The sequence below is a fragment of the Dipodomys ordii genome, unplaced genomic scaffold (assembly GCF_000151885.1).
Source record: "Dipodomys ordii isolate 6190 unplaced genomic scaffold, Dord_2.0 Scaffold139, whole genome shotgun sequence".
Taxonomy (NCBI): domain Eukaryota; kingdom Metazoa; phylum Chordata; class Mammalia; order Rodentia; family Heteromyidae; genus Dipodomys; species Dipodomys ordii.
Window position 1 is genome coordinate 4,047,426 of NW_012267355.1, and position 17,135 is coordinate 4,064,560.

General features: G+C 40.4%; 1 protein-coding gene across 2 annotated transcripts in view; it reads right to left on the reverse strand.

Moving 5' to 3' along the window:
- Agl (amylo-alpha-1, 6-glucosidase, 4-alpha-glucanotransferase) overlaps window positions 1-17,135 on the reverse strand; it is a 71,241-nt gene that overhangs the window by 37,752 nt on the left and 16,354 nt on the right. For both annotated transcript variants that reach the window (XM_013031427.1, XM_013031428.1), the window contains exons 3-11: window positions 9,120-9,330; window positions 7,542-7,708; window positions 6,180-6,383; window positions 3,247-3,428; window positions 3,013-3,124; window positions 2,618-2,741; window positions 1,934-2,036; window positions 1,718-1,815; window positions 392-531 (exon numbers count right to left, since the gene is read on the reverse strand). In XM_013031427.1, coding sequence (XP_012886881.1) covers window positions 392-531; window positions 1,718-1,815; window positions 1,934-2,036; window positions 2,618-2,741; window positions 3,013-3,124; window positions 3,247-3,428; window positions 6,180-6,383; window positions 7,542-7,708; window positions 9,120-9,330 — 1,341 coding nt within the window. The remainder of the gene's footprint in view (window positions 1-391; window positions 532-1,717; window positions 1,816-1,933; window positions 2,037-2,617; window positions 2,742-3,012; window positions 3,125-3,246; window positions 3,429-6,179; window positions 6,384-7,541; window positions 7,709-9,119; window positions 9,331-17,135) is intronic.

Below are 17,135 nucleotides of genomic sequence, written 5' to 3' on the forward strand. Positions count from 1 at the left end.
CACACACACACACACACACCATTCAGTTTGAGAAAATGAGAGGTAGGAAGACAAAGAAGAAAGGAGATAAATCACTGAGGCTCTGATCCTAGCCCAAAGGCACACACACACACACACACACACACACACACACACACACACACACACACACACACACCATTCAGTTTGAGAAAATGAGAGGTAGGAAGACAAAGAAGAAAGGAGATAAATCCTATCCTGTTTGTCAATATCTTCTCTTTTCTCTCAAACTGATGCATCTCTGATATCTCTGGTGAAAGAGCTTAAAAATCATGAGTCTAGTGAGGGGAAAATAAACCAAGGGAGCTGATTATATTGTGAGCTTTCCATGATGTCTTCTTTCCCTGTCCACAGAGAAGGCAAAATAATGCACCTGGTTCAGCAAAGTTTCGAAGAGGATCATCTCCCATTACCCATCCATTGTGTGCCATCAGGAAACAAGCTTGGTTTGGGAGGTGGATCATAGATTCTTCTGCTGATAAGGCCATTTCTCCAAATGGGAAAGTAAAGTACCTAGAGAAAAAGAATTAAATTTAAATCCACAGAGAGAATCCTTGGAGAGAATTTTAATTTGCAGCATTTAAAAAAAATTACACTTCTTCCCCAATGAGTACAATCAAGTAGTTTGCTAATATTTATAATATTTGTGCAAGATCATCAATAGACTTTTTCAGTAAATCTAGTAGGATTTGAAGAATGGAGAATTAATATTGTAGCATGCAAGACTAACATTGTAAATAATTTTTGAAACCTCAAGAAATGATAAGAAAAGAGAACAGGTATTGCTTTGTGAAAGCCTGTTTCCCCTCTAATACCCACCCTATGCTACATGTTTACATTAATATAAAGACCTGTATACTTGTTCAATTCCATTAACAGGGAATCTACCAGTGGTAGTTTGAATATGTCCTCCAAAAGCTCATGTGTTGGAACCATAATTCGTGTGTGTGTGTGTGTGTGTGTGTTTTGGATATTTTTTTTGTAAGGCAAGGTTTCACTATGGAGGCTGTTTCAAACTCTTGTTTTCTTGCTTAAGCCTCCTGAGTGCTGGGATTACAAGTATGTACAATCATGTCTAGCTTGGAACTTTAAGTCCTAAACATGGTGGGGCATCAGAGGAGTTAGTTGGGTTCTGGGGACAGAGCTCTCACAAAGGAACTAACATCTCTGCTCTGTGAATGAGTTCTTGCTCTCAAAGGGCTGAATTAGTTATCCTAACAGTGAGTCTTTAGGAAGTAAGGCTGCCCTGGTGATTTCTCTCTTCCACATGCCCTTCTACTTTCAGCCATGTACTTTGGAAATTTGAGGATCTGTCTAGAAGCTGAGCAGATTCTGGTATTATGATCTTAAGTATTCTCAGTCTCTAAAACTCTGAATCAAATTAAACTTTATTTCTTTAAAAATTACCCAGGATTCTATTTTAATAAAAGAAAACAGACCAAGATACTAAATATTTAGTCTCTATAAACATTAACAAAAATAATAAAAGTATAACTTGTCTATGCTGATGTTAGTTTTTCTAACTAAACATTTTCCTAACAAAATTAATAGTAGCTCTACTTCTGAAACAAAACTTCTATTTTAATTTCAGAAATGTCTTTAAATCACAGCACTAAGGAAGATGTTATGGTTAATTTGGAAAATTAAATATGGTTTTCCATTTTTAACCATCAACAAGAAGAAAACTTAAATGGAATACCTGGTAACTAAAGGGTACTTTCTAGTGACTGGTCCTAGTTTAGGACCATGGCCAGCTAATCGTTCATAATATACATTTCCCAGAAGGCAATTGACTGCCTGAAAAAAAAAACACGTTAAATTGTGTTACATAGTCATCATCAACAACAGCACACAGACTTAAACAAAAGGCAAATCAATAATTCAAAAATAAGAAAAATTTAAAAATAGGTAAAACCTGTTCCTGGTGAGAGATGATGAGGTGACGCTTCTCTGAATTCAAGTCCTCAATTCTCTTTCGGAACCAGTTACAGCACTCTTCAATTGCAGCTGGCCCATTGCTAGTGCAGACAGCATAATACAAGCTCAATGAGTGGTTTCAAACAACCTTCATTCAAAAGTTTTCTAGTGAGAGTCATAGAAGCCCTAAATATAATTATATTGATCTTAATTATGACTGAATAACTTTTCCAATTGTAAAAATGTTTATATATCTACATAGGAAGGTGGACTGGTGCACAGGAAAACCAGGAAAACATCGGGTGGTCAAATAGAAATACAGTACATTACTTTATTCTACTTTAGATGGAGAGCTTTAATGAATAGTATAAAAATCCTACTAGTCATAAAGGTTTATAATAAGATTATTATTTTTTTTTTGGTTGGTTGTGGGGCTTGAACTCTGGTCCTGGGCACTGTTCCTGAGCTCTTCAGCTGGAGGCTAGTGCTCTACCATGTGAGCCGCAGCACCACTTCTGGTTTTCTGGTGGTTAACTGGATATAAGAATCTCACCGATGTTCCTGCCCAAGCTGGCTTTGAACCATGATCCTCAGATCTCAGCCTCCTGAGTAGCTAGGATTACAGGCATGAGGTACCTGCCTAAGATTATTCTTTATTTCACAGGATAAGATTATAACATACCCATGTGGTATGAAAGTTGTCAGTGCAATGTTCATATCTACTGTGCAGCCAAACCGTCTGTATTCAGGATCCTGAATAATCTTAAGATGTTGTCCTGGATCAGACTTGGTTACTCTCCTATTTTCTGGAAGAGAGAGAGAAAGCAAGAGAGAGACAGGAAATATACATGCCATCATGCCCAGCTAGAAGAGATGATATCTTAAATGCAAATATTCACAGGGAGACTCTAATCTAAAACTTTAGCATACAATTTAGTTCTTAGGAAACAAAATAAACTACTCCAGAGGCATCTTTTGTATCTCCTCTCCCCATGTTAAGATCAACAAGGAAACTCCAATGTATCTTTTACTTTGAATGGATGAATAGGGATGACTGGGTGTATATATATCCTTTACCTTGTGTGAGAAGTCTTCTAAATTCCTCCACTAATTTGCACACATCTACTTGGAAAAATTCCCAGAGTTGAATCTTTGGAAAAATGTCCTCCCACATTATTTGCCGAATGCACTGAAAGATGTCAATATTAAAATATATATGTAAAATGTTTTCATTGAATACTATTGCAACCATATATTTAACGTATACTTTAGAAATGGTTTTCTGAATTGGTGCACTCTAGACATACTTACATTCATGTGTTGGTCATTTTCAATCAAAGCAGGGACTCCTTTTTCTCTGTATTTCCCTTCTGCAACATCACAGGAGAAATGCCAAAGGGCTCTATCTAAAACCCAGGCAGGTTTTAAGTGTGGTGAGTTCACAAGATTATATGCAGATTCTGGATGTTCCTGGATCCACTTACTATTAGTAGCTTGAAGAAAAAGGGAACATGTGTATCATAATTAAATTAAAAATCCTATAATTAAATTGAAGATAGTATCTATCCATTGAAGAGAATAGTTAAAGGAGAAATAAAATATCAGCATCACTTCATATTAGATACTGATATTTTTATGTGTCATATAAAAATTCTTAGGTTATCATTGTACAAATAGTTTCCAATTCAGTGTGCCAATTTATGTGCACAGTGCATCTTGATCAATGTCACCCCTTCCATAATTAATAATACATTTCTCCTTCATTTCTTTGGTAGTACTGCAGTTTGAATTCAGGGCATTTTGCTTGCTAGGCAGGCATTTTACTATGAAGTCATACCTCAAGTTCATCTACTCTTGTTTTTCGTCTAAACTTTTAATATTTCTTGGAAAATCTGGATGAAATCAGCTTTCTCATAGAAAATTCCTTTGCATAGCCAATTCTAAAGGTTAATAACGAATGGTGCTTTGAAAAGATTGAAATAACGAAGGCTGAGAAATTGCTAAAAGAAATACTCAAGGACTAAGGGTGTGGTTTGTATCTCATTACTCATTTGTGTCAGTAAGTTCATTTCAGAATCAGGAGTTCAGCATGGTATTAAAGTATTTACAGTATTAACACTTATAATCTCTGTGTGAATGTGCTCATACTGAAGATGAACTCAGGGCCTTATGCTCTTGCTTAGTTTTTTGCTCAAGGTAGCACTCTACCACTTGAGCCACAGCTCCACTTGTGGCTTTTTGTGGTTAACTGGAGATAAGAGTCTTGTATATTCTTCTATCTTTAGGCTGTCTCTGAATTGATTTATCTGCAGATCTGAGTCTCCTTAGCAGCTAGGATTATAGGAGTACGCCACGAAGACCCAGCCATAATTTGTTTGATTTTTTACAAAGTTCTGAGGAGTATGAAGAAGTTTCATTATATTTGTAACCTAGCATCACTATATTGTTTGATAAATTTGATGTAAATATAACAGAAGTCTAAGAAATGATCAATATATTTTTTCAAATGACAATGAGTTGTTGCATTAGTTTTCAGTGTAGACTTTGAAGTTTGATTTCCAGATTCATATAGAAACACCACATTTTAGAGTGTATCTAAATTTATTTGTTTATTTTGCAGGTCCTGGGGCTTGGTACTGTCCTTGAGCTTTTGTGCTTAAGGATAGTGTTCTACCACTTGAACCACAGCTCCATTTCTGGCTTTTTTGATTAACTGGAGATAAAACTCTCATGATCTTTTCTGCCTGGGTTGGCTTTGAACCACGATCTTCAGATCTCAGCTTCCCGAGTAGCTAGGGCTATAGACATGAGCCACCAGTACCTGGCTTAGTTTTATTTTTAACCCCTTTTTCTGCTACTATAATCAGAGATTATTGTCTATTTTAAGGCAGCTCTACATTTCTTTTGTTGAAATTTTTTATTTAAGTAGTTGTACAAAGAGACTCTATTCAGCATGTCAGTTTATGAGTACAATGCATTAGTCTCCTTCTTTAAAAGTTTTATATTTTCTATGAAACTTGAAAATATTTTGTGAAATAACAGATATTGCTTTTAAAATTCTGGGCTACCTAGAATTCCTGTTCTTTACACACACATATTGGTGTTTCCAGACTTTCTGCACTGTGACATAAACGGATATGAGTAAGGTAGAACTGGGTTGCACTGACAGCTCAAGGATATAGATCACCAGGCTAGGCCCAGCTGCTCTAACTGGTCAACAATCATCTTCTTGATGATCACCATTTGGGAACATCTGATATGTTTTATTGAATTATATACAGCTAATGTACTTTGGGAACTATGATAGTCTAACTTTATTCATTTTTGGTGCTAGGGATACTGAGCTAAAAATGCACATCTGAGAGTTTACCAATAATTTTCTCTCTAATAAGACAAGTCCTTCAATTTTTTTATATATATGCTATAGTATGTTAGTTGGAAAGTATTAATACTCAAACTGAAATATATGATTATGTCTTTATGATCACTCTCTTGTTTTTTTTTTTTAAATATCACATACAAAGTACTTCTATGCTGTCCATATGCTCAACTAACACCATTTTCTTTCTTTCTTTTTTTTTTGGTAGGTCATAGGCATTGAACTCTGGGCCTGAACACTGTCCCTCAGCTCTTCAGCTCAAAGTTAGCGCTCTATCACTTGAGCTACAGCGCCACTTCCGGTTTTCTGGTGGTTTATTGGACATAAGAGTTTCATGGCCTTTCCTGCCCGGGCTGGTTTTGAACCGTGATCCTCAGATCTCAGCCTCCTGAGTAGCTAAGATTAAAGGTGTGAGCCACCAGCGCCCGGCCACCATTTTCTTTATACTATACAATAAAATGATTTTTAAAACTGAAGGGCATATCATTTTTGTCCTTTTTTCTCAAGGCTAGCACTCTACCACTTGAGACACAGCTTCACTTCTGGCTATTTTGGTGAATTAAGCTCTTACCAATTAAGGAAGAGTATCATGGGTTTCCTGCTAAGGCCAGCTTTGAGCCTTGATCCTCAGCTTCCTGAGTTTACTAAAATTACAGGCATGAGCCACCAGTACCCAGCTTGTATCTTTAAATTTATGTTATACAAAAGCTGGGGATATGTCTTAGTGGTACAGCACTTACCTTGCATTTATTAGGCCCTGAGTCTGATCTCTTGTAACACAAGAAAAAAATTAATAAAGCAAAATGAAATAAAAACATCAAAGAAAGAAACAGAATTTAATATTAAAAATTAGTGAAGCTCATACCAGTATGATTGTAAACAACATCTGTAATACAAAGAATATTCCACTCTCTTTTCAGTTTTTGTACCAGCTGTCCCACATCATCCCAGGTATACTGTTTATTAGGTCTTGAAAAGTCAGGATTTAATTCTAACTGATTAGCCAGGGAGTAACATGACCTAGATAGTCCAAGAGTCTGTAACGGGGTGAAATGAATCATGTTATAACCTACAAAGAGAGAAAACAAAGGCCACTGTAAGAGAAAACAAACAAGAACAACCAACAATTAAACAAAGCACAAACATTAATTAAGTATAAGTAGGAAGTAAACATGCTAGTGGAAAAGGAACCAAAAACTTGGGTTCAAATCCCAGCTGCCCCACAAGGCTTGAAGCACATCTGCTGAATTCTATCTATTAGAGTCCTCAGCTACAAAACAAGGATGATGAGAAGTTCTTGGAAGCAATCACAAACATTGTTCAATTTATAATTGCTGAATGGTAACTTTGTATGTAGAAAATACAGCCCATTCAAGTACATCTAGAGGGTTGGGGGAATGGTTTAAGTGGTAGAGTGCCTGTCTAACATGCCTATTAATATGTCTTTCCTACTTTTAATATTTCATGGTATGCATATTTATTCACAATACTTATGTCACTCAACTTTTCATTCTTTCATACAATATTTAACTCAGGAATGGAAAATTAATGTCACTTAAAGTAAAATACTTAAGTAAAATGAGTGACATTAATTTTCTGCTCCTAAAGTTCAATAATACATGCCTTCCACATGGAAAATGGCTAATCAATGTTTGTTAATTGAAATTATACATGATTATGAATTTAACTTCATACTTTAAGATTTTACTACTAATTTTCATGTCAAGTAAAATCCTAGCAATAATAACTAAGTCATTTAATTATAGTTCCTCCACTTACTATGTTGAACTATATAATTTGTCATTTTCATAGGTTAAAAATAGTCAAGTACAAGCCGGGCACCAGTGGCTCACACCTGTAATCCTAGCTAATCAGGAGGCTGAGATCTGAGGACTGCAGTTTGAAGCCAGCCTGGGAAGGAAAATCTGGGACTACAATCTCTAATTAACCACCAAAAATTGTGGCTGTGGCTCAACCGCTAAGAGCACCAGCCTTGAGCAAACAAAAACAAAAACAAAGACCTCCTCAGGGACAGCTACTAAGCCCTGAATTCAAGCGTCAGAAATCAATCTCTCATTCTCTCTCTCTCTCTTTCTCTCTCTCTCTCTCTCACACGCACACAATCACATGCTGTTACCTACTTAATATTACTAAATATTTTAATAACATTAATCTGTCAGACGAAAATTACATGATTTGTAAAAAGAAGAAAGCAAGTTGACATTACCTGATTCTTTTGCAACCCTAAGTCTGCTTTCCCATTCATCAAAGGGTCCCAAACACTTAGCTAAAAAGGTCTGGAGAGTGACACAGTCCAGGGGCAATATGTGATTGTCAGCCCCAACACGTAAAACAGGGTCCACCACTATGTAACCTCCACCGCTTCTCTCGTTTCTGAGAAGATAAAAACAAAAACCTTTTAATTAATGATAGGAAAAGAAGTTCTTCATCTAAAGTCGGACTGGAAGTTAATTGTCCCAATTTGAAAAGCTTCCTTCAGCTGGGCGCAGGTGGCTCACGCTTATAATCCTAGCTACTCAGGAGGCTGAGATCTGAGGATCTTGGTTCCAAGCCAGACCAGGGAAGAAAAGTCCCCAAGAGACTCTTATCTCCAATTAACCACTCAAAAACAGGAAGTGGCGCTGTGGCTCAAGTGGTACAAATGGTCCAGGGACGACTCCCAGGCCCTGAGTTCAAGCCCCACAACCAACATAAAAAATAAAAATAAAAAAAAAATCTTCCTTTTCATTTCATTCATTTGCTCATTCCTTCTTTTTGTGCTGATTCTAAGTCTTTAAGTCAGGGCCTGGGTGCTGTCCTTGGATGTTTTCTTTTCTTTTCTTTTTTTTTGGGTCCGGTCGTGGGGCCTGAACTCTGGGCCTCGGCACTGTCCCTCAGCTCAAGGCTAGTGCTCTACCACTTGAGCCACAGCGCCACTTCCGGCTTTTATTCTTTTTGCTTATATGGTGCTGAGAAATCGAACCCAGGGCCTCAGGCATGCAAGGCAAGCGCTCTACCACTGAGCCACCTTCCCAGCCCCTCCTTGAACGTTTTCTCAAGGCTAGAATCTATGCAGCCGCAGCTCCACTTCTGTCTTTTTTTGGTGCTTAATGAGATAGAAATGTCACAAAGTTTCCTGCTGGCTTTGAGCCTCTATCCTCAGATCTCAGCCACCTGAGTAGCTAAGGTTACAAGAGTGAGTCACCAACAACTGGCTTAAAATGGTTATTTCTAAGCACATAAAACCATTTTTCAAAGTTGCAACAAAACAATGGAAAAACTTTCAACCTTTTCCTAATAATTACTATATAACAGAATATACAAGATTTTCAATACTATTGTTTTAATGAAAGATAAATACACTAAAGTCTATCAATAACTACAAAGGCACTCAAGTTAATAGGTTCCTATCATCAGATTATAGGAAAAGAATATTTTCTTAAAATTATATCATCTTTGAATCTGCAATGCCACATAATAATAATTATATTATTTATTTTTATTTTTTTGCCAGTCCTGGGGCTTGAACTCAGGGCCTGGCCACTGTCCGTGAGTTTCTTTTGCTCAAGGCTAGCACTCCACTACCTGAGCCACAGATCCACTTCTGGCCTTTTGTTTATGTGATACTGAGTAATCAAACCTACAGGTTCATGCATGCTAGGCAAGCACTAAGCCACATTCCCAGCCCATAATAATTTAGAAGAACTATATTCTAAGCCCTGTAAAAATTACACTGAAATGTAGTAACTTTTGCAAATTATATAGCTTAAGGTTATCTAATATTTAATAAAAAGAGCTGACTTACCCTTGGAGGAAATGATACTGAAATGACCCTGATTGTTGCAGGTTAAGTTTACAGTATTTGTCAGAATCATCTTCTCTTTCTGTTGGATTTTCCCAATCCAAGGAATAGAACTTTTCTCGATTAAATGCTTCTCCAGGAAATGGGTAATTTGTATACACAGTTACTGCTTTCCCCTGCAAAGTTGGGCCCAATCGGAACTGTAGTTCAAACCCTGTAAAAAAGCGTATTTTAATAAACTCATTATAGGACTTCAGTTAAAAATGGTTAATTAGTAGTTGGGCTGGGAAGGTGGCTCAGTGGTAGAGTGCTTGCCTTGCATGCATGAGGCCCTGGGTTCGATTCCTCAGCACCACATAAGCAAAAAGAAAAAAAAAGCCGGAAGTGGCGCTGTGGCTCAAGTGGTAGAGGGACAGCGCCCAGGCCCAGAGTTCAGGCCCTACAACAGGACCAAAAAAAAAAAAAAAAGGTTAATTAGTATTATAAAACTATTATTTTTTTCAATTATGTTTAAAATAAAGCATTGAATGTTGTTTTAGTACTGTGGATTTTGACGTTGCTAATTATGTTTTAGCAAACATCATACAACTGTCTGCTTTGTGCACACACACTGGTACTGAGGAATGAACTCAGAGCTAGAATTCTCTCTTAGCTTTTTGCTCTAAGCTGGAGTTCTACCACTTGAGCTACACCTCTACTTCAGGTGTTTTGCTGGAAGTTAATTGGATATGAGAGTCTCTCGTGTTTATTTGCCCAGGCTTGCTTCAAACCTCAATCCTGAGATCTAGGAGTAGGATTTACAGGTGTGAGCCACCAGCTCCCAGCAACTGTTTTGAGAACCAAAGAGGAGGGAAGTCCTGCCTCGAGTTGATGTCACTGTCACACACACTGGGCCACTGGGCGGGGGGCGGGGGGGGGAGGCAAGGTTTGGGGGCAGGATACCCAATATATATAGGCTGTGTGTTCCAGGGAAGGGGGAGACAGAGAGGAGAGACATGCCTCAAGAGACACGCCTCCCAAAGTGGAGCTGTACCTGGGCTCTCCTCAGGCCTGAGGAGAGTCAGGCAGCCTATGGAGAGCAGAGAGGCCTACACAGAGGCCAGAGGCCTGTGCAGAGGCCTGAGGAGAGTGAAGAGGTCTGTGAGGAGCAAAGAGGCCTGCACAGCGGCCTGCAGAGAGCAGAGAGGCCTGGGCAGAGGTCTGAGAGAGCAGAGAGGCCTGGGCAGAGGTGAGAGAACTGCAGAGGCCTGTGGAGACTGAAGATGCCTGTGAGGAGCAGAGAGGCCTGTGGGAAGGAGGAAAAAGGGGGAAAAAAAAGCCTCCTTGGAGGTTGCAGCTGCTCCTCGTTCTAAGGTAGCTCAGGACAAAGCAGCTGTAGAATAACTAATAAAACACCTTTGTAATCTTTAAATGTGCCTCTGCGGATTGTCTTGCTCCCAGGTCATTACATTTGGAGGCCCCTGTGAGATAATTCACGGCATCGGGCCATGGCCCCCCAGGAAAACCCCTTGTGCGTGTGCGTGACTGCCTCAGCCCTTGAGAGAGAGCCTCCCTTGAGCATCTGCTTCCAGAGGAACAATGTGGACAGGAGATATTCAGAAACCCTCCAGTGGTGAGTCTGGGCAGGGCTGCATCTGGGGAGACTTAGTGGAAGGCTGGATGTAGCACTACTTCCTGAGTCTGAGGCTAGGATAAGACATCTCCCATGCCTCCTGGGTCTTCCTTGAGAAGCCATCTGGGACTTCCTTGGGAGGTCATCTGGGACTTCCAGAAGTTATCTGGGGTTTCCTTGAAAAGCCATCTGGGCTGGGCAGGCCTGCATCTTGGGAGACTCAGTGGAAGGCTGGACCCAGTGTTACTTCCCAAATCTGAGGCTGGGATAAGATGTCACCTGCACCTCCTGAGGCTTTTCAAGGAAGTGGCGCTGTGGCTCAAGTGTTAGAGTGCTAGCCTTGATCTGAAGAGCTGAGGGACAGCACCTAGGACCAGAGTTCAGGCCCCACGACCGGACCCAAAAACAAAAAAACGTACTTTTCACCTGACTTATGTAAGTGTATAACCCCTCTGTACATCACCTTTATAATAACAATTAAAAAATTTTTAAAAAAAGAGCCATCTGGGGCTTCCTTGAGTGGTCATGTGGCACATGTGGGTATCTGTGGCCACTTGTTTTAGTCTTTCAGTGTTGACACTGGGATTCCTTGGAGCCACTGATGGATGGCTTTGGCTGGCCAGCTACCAAGGGACAGAAATTCCTTCAGGGGAGGAGCCCCTTGAGATGTTTCAGGGACTATGATCTTTCCATCATGATCCACTCCTGGATTCTAGACATGCCATAAAAATTCTTTTTATAGTCACTCAGAAATCTTCCATTAGTAAGTCAAGACAAATTGTCTTGCCTTCTGTTTGCATGTTTTCTCTATTTTATTCTGGGGATCGATCTGTCTGGAACAGTGGAGACAATGGGGAGTGGACAGTCTAGGTAACCCACCCACTACCTCCAAGAGTGCGATGGCACTGTGAGGTTCTGTTCTATAAGGCCATGGTTGAGGGAGACCACTCACCCAGGCAGTCTGGCCTTAGTTGGATTCTACCTGGTACCTGGTTCTGCTGTGGTTGGGGGGGTGGGGGAGGAGGTTCTGAACAGCCCACCCATTATCTGGTAGTGCGCTCATCCTATAAAATGGGGAGTTTGGCTTGCTGCGTGGGAGTGGCAAGCTCACTCAGCAGACTTTGGGTTCAACTTGCTGAGTGGGAGTGGCAGGACCACTTGGCAGACTCAGAGTCCTGGTAGGGATGAGCTTGAGGTCACTAGGCTCCAACTCAGCCTTTGGTTTTTGTCTTGTTTTTGGAATTGGTACCAGTTTTAAATGTGGATCTGTGTTTTTGTTGCTCATTTGGGCATCTCTGGGGGATTAAAAGTTGTAGCCTCCTGCTGGGCCTGATCACAGGCCTACTATGTCCCCCTCCCTGTGTGGTGGCAGTCAAGAGGCAGGGCACATGGGCAGTTGCCGGCCTGGTTTGGTCCTCTAGCAGTTTGGCTAAAGAGACTGCTGTGGGCCTACTTCAGACATTTGGCTGGTCCTGGCAGTGTAAACAGTTGTAAAGTGCTCTTGTCTAACTTGGATAAAAGACAGGGTGACCCCCATCCAGCCTTCCTCCAAATGAAGGTCTGTGCGATTTTTTAAATGTTCTATATAATTTCCAGTTTGGAGTAACGTATTCTTAATGACATCCAATCTTGACCAACCCCTTGGTAAAATAGGCTAAGGTTATGAGTTCCTGGCTAAGTAGGGTCAGCGCTCCTGAGTCAGCTTGAAGAAGTGTTACAGAGGATGGATGATCTTTGCCCATCAACCTCCTTTAAGATCAAGGAACCAGTCATTTTTTGGGAAATGAGGCAGGATAAGATTAAAGGAAGAGGCATGAAAAACAGTGGTAAAAAGTGTAACAAGTATGGAAAATGCACTTGTGAAGGCTCAAGCCTTCTGCATCTGTCTGTATCTGGTTATTTGTCACCTTGGTAAATTGCCTCAGGCCTCAGCCTTCCAAGCCTATGTAATATAACCCAGTCTATGTAGAAATTTGCAGGAAGCACAGGAGGTGTGATAGTCCATCAAAGCCGCTGGGAGAACCACCACAGCCCAGCCCAGATCCAGCCCATCTCTTCCAACCTGAAGATTCCGCTTGGAAAAAAGTTAAAGAATGGCCTGTTATTATCTGCTGGACCTGCCTCTTCTCCCTGGGGGAGTTTAGGATTTAGCCCAAAAGAAGGATGTAAAAAAAATCAATGATTTGATTGGACATAAAAACCAGTGGGGAATGTGAGAATCAGAGGGGCAGGAAGTCCTGCCCTATGCCATCCTGTCATCACTGCCACGCATGCTGGGCCACTGGGGGCTGTGTGGCTTGGGGGCAGGGCACCTGATACATATAGGCTGCATGTTTCGGGGAACGGGGAGATAGAGAAAGAGAGACACGCTGCAAGAGACCTGCCTCCCGGAGGAGCAAAGCAGTGCTTGGTCAGGCTTGAGGAGAGCCGGGTTGGCATAGAGGCCGAAGGAGAACTGGGCGGCCTATGGAGAGCGGAGAGCCAGGCAGCCTGGCAGAGATGAGAGGCCTTGCAGAGCAGAGAAGCCTGCAGGAAGGAGGAAAACAGAGAAAAAAAAACAAAAACAAAAACAAAAAAAATCACCCCGTTGGAAGCTGCAGCTGCTCCTGGTTCTGAGGTAGCCCAGGACAAGGCAGTTGCAGACAGTTTAATAAAACCCCTTTGTAACCTTTTACCATGCCTCTGTGGATTTTCTCACTCCCAGGTCATTAAACTGTCAGTTTCTTAATGTCCATTCCCTGGAAACTGATTCTAGGCAGAGATACCCAAGACTCTCCAGTGGTCACAGTGAGAGAACACAGAGTAGAAGTGTTGGATATACTGGGGTGAAAGGATAGATCAGTCTGGAGAGCTTAAAGATACTGAATTGGAGTAGGGGGCAGAGTAAAGCAACAGAGACATATGTAAAAGTGCTCTAGAAATTTACTTAGGGAGACCCTGAATCCATATAATACTAAGCTATACGTGAACAAAAGTTGACTACTGAGAGGTATAAGTTGAATAATTCACAGAATTCACCTAGGCCTGGAAGCCATTCAATTTCTGACCTCCAGGGAAACAAGATCTTGTTGAATCCTTAGAGTCTTCATTAGAGATCTAGAAGAGTCATGCCTTTAGTAAAAGGGCAGCCAGGGTAAGCCTAGAAATCTTTTCTATCCAAGCTTATACACGAGCCTCAACAAGATGAAGATGACCCACAGGTAACCTAAATGGTTACTAAAATAAAACTCACCAGTCTTTTAAAGCAAGAAAACAAAACCCAGAAATATCAAAGAATATTCACAATGTCCAACATCCAATGAAACATAAACAGAAAGCGGAAGTTTACCACACAGTAAAGAGGCAGTTAACACACAGACACTTAGAAAAGAGGAAACAGGATAGAATGGACCTGAAAAGTAGGGGGTTACTTCACAGACTCATTTCAAGAACCTTAGGAGGCAGAAATCTAAATTCCAATCCCAGCTCTGCTAACATAATTTGTAGCAGTGTGACTTGAGTAACTATCATTCTACTTCTCATGGTCCTAGCTTCTTGCAGTCAAGATCCTGAACTAGGATCACACTGTAGGTGCCCCAAGAGCTGAGCTTCCATATAAAGTCACAGAGAAAACCACCCAGGCAATGCCTTTTTTGAAGGGAGGAAATATTTATTTTGGCTCAGTTTTAGAATAGGGACAGTTGGAGGAGCTAGTGATGCCATTTTTTCTAACAGCACATGTATCATATTTAGTACTTAGTTCAAGCTTTTTCATTATAATTTTTTCTAGTCATCTGTGATCAGTGACCTCTGTTGTAATTGTTTGAGGGACACAATGAAGCATACCCGTCCGTATAAGATAGAGAAGTTAACCGATAAATGTATGTGCTTTGACTGCTCTAGCAATAGCTAACCTTCCCATATTTCTTTCTCTTGACCTCCCTGGTTCTTGAGAGAAAATACAGATAGGCCAATTAATGACCCTACACTAACATTTCATATACAAGGAAGAGTTGCATGTGTCTTTAAATCAAAAGCTAGAAATTAAGCTGAGTGAGGAAGGCATGTTAAAGACTGAGATCAGAAAATAAATAATCAAAACAAACATACTGAGTTAAAAGCTAGGTCTCTTTCAGCAAATACCTGGTCAAGCTGTGAATGTAAAGAAAAAGTTCTTAAAAGGAATTGGAAGTGCTCCTACTCTGAACACATGCAGAAGAAAGCAAAACACATTTATTGCTGACATGAAGAAAGCTTTAGTAATCTGGACAGAAGATTAAATCAGCCGTGATATTCCCTTGAACGAAAGCATTCTCTAGAGCAAAGCCTAAATCTGTTCAATTCCATTAAGTCTGACATGAGAAAGCTAGCAGAGCTTGCTTCACGAAGTCATCTCCCTAACATAAAATTCTCCATTGAACAGCAGGTGCCAAGGTTGAAGCTGCAGTATGCTATCAAGATCTAAACTGATAAAAGTGGGTACACTACACAACTTACGTTCAACGCAGATGAAATAGCAGTGCAATATTGGAATGACCTGCTATTTAGAACTTTGATAGCTAGAGAAGTCAATATCTGGCTTTAAAGGACAGGGTGCCTCTCTAATTAGGGGATAATGCAGATGGTGATTTTAAATTGAAGCCAATGCTCAATACCATTTTGAGAACTTCTTAAGAGTTAAGGAAAATCAACTCTGACTATGCTCTATAAATAGAACAAAGCCTGTATGACTGCTTATAATATAGTTTACTGAATATTTAAGCCTGCAGTTGAGACCTACTGTTCAGGGGGGAAAAAAAAGACTCCTTTTAAAGTATTGCTAATGGACAATGTACCTGATCATCCAAGAATGCTAGGGGAGATTTCTAATGAGAATAATATTTCCTAGTCTGAAAAGACAACACAACCTCCATTCTGCAGTCCATTCTGCAAGTTCTTTATTATTTTAGAAATATGTTCTCTAACGCTACAGCAGCTACTAATAGTGACTCCTCTAATAGCTCTAGGCACAGCAAATGGAAAATCTGGAAGGGATCCACCATTTTTGAACAGTCATTATTCATGGGAGGAAGTCAAAATGTCCACAGGAATAGGAGTTAGAAGAAGTTAATTTCAATCCTCACGTATGAATCTGGGAGGTTAAAGACTTTGTTGGGAGAGGTCACTGCAGATGTGACAAAAACAGTAAGAGAACTAGGATTAGAAATAGAAGCTGAAAAAGATGTAACTGAATTGGTACAATATCATGACAAAACTTTAGTGGCTGAAGAAGTGTTTCTAAGGGATGAGCAAAGAAAGTAAATTCCTGAGATGGAATCTATTCCAATCTTGAAGATGCTATGACATTGTTGAAACAAAGGATTTAAAATATAACATAAACTTTATTGAAAGCTGGGTGCCAGTTGTTCAGGCCTGTATTCCTAGCTACTCAGGAGGCTTGTGTCTAAGGGTTGTGATTCAAAAAAAGCTCAGGGGCTGGGAAGGTGGCTCAGTAGTAGAGCACTTGCCTTGCATGCTCAAGGCTCTGGGTTCAATTCGTCAGCACCACATAAGCAAAAAGAAAAAAGCCAGAAGTGGTGCTGTGGCTCAAGTGGTAGAGCGCTAGCCTTGAGCTGAAGAGCTGAGAGACAGCGCCCAGGCCCAGAGTTCAGGCCCCATGACCGGACCCCCCAAAAAAATAAAACCAACAAAAAAAGCCCAGACAGAAAAGTCCATGAGACTCTTATCTCCAATTAACCGCCCCAAATCCAGCAGTGGGGCCTGTGGCTCTCTAGCCTTGAGCAAAAAAGCTAAACGCACCCTGGCCCTGAGTTCAAGCCCCAGTATTAGTGTACAAACACACATACACAAATTTGTTGACAAAGTAGCACCAGGGTTTGAAAGGATTGACTCTTAGTTGGAAAGAAGTTCTACAATGGGTTAAATGCTGTCAAATAGCATCACAGACTACAGAGAAATCTTTTGTGAAAGGAAGTAAATTTGTACAGAAAACTTCATTAATGTCTTATTTCAAGAAATTGCCAGTCATCCCAATCTTCAGCAACCTCAACCCTGATCCATCAACAGCCATCAACATCAAGGCAAGACCGTCCCTCCACTGACAGAAAGTTATGATTCACTCAAGTCTCGCTGACCACGAACATTTTTAGCTATAGACTCGTTATTAAGACACATACATTTTTGAAAGGCATAATTCTACTGCCCAAACTAGAATAGGATATAAACCTCCTACATGCATTGAGAAATTCAAAACTTTGTGTGACTTGCTTTACTGGAGTAGTCTGGGACCCCGGCTCTGCAATAGCTACAAGGTTTGCCTCAGTCAAAAGATTAAAACTGGGGCTGGGAAGATGGCTCAGTGGTAGAGCGCTTGCCTTGCATGCCTGAGGCCCTGGGTTCGATTCCTCAGCACCACATAAGCAAAAAGA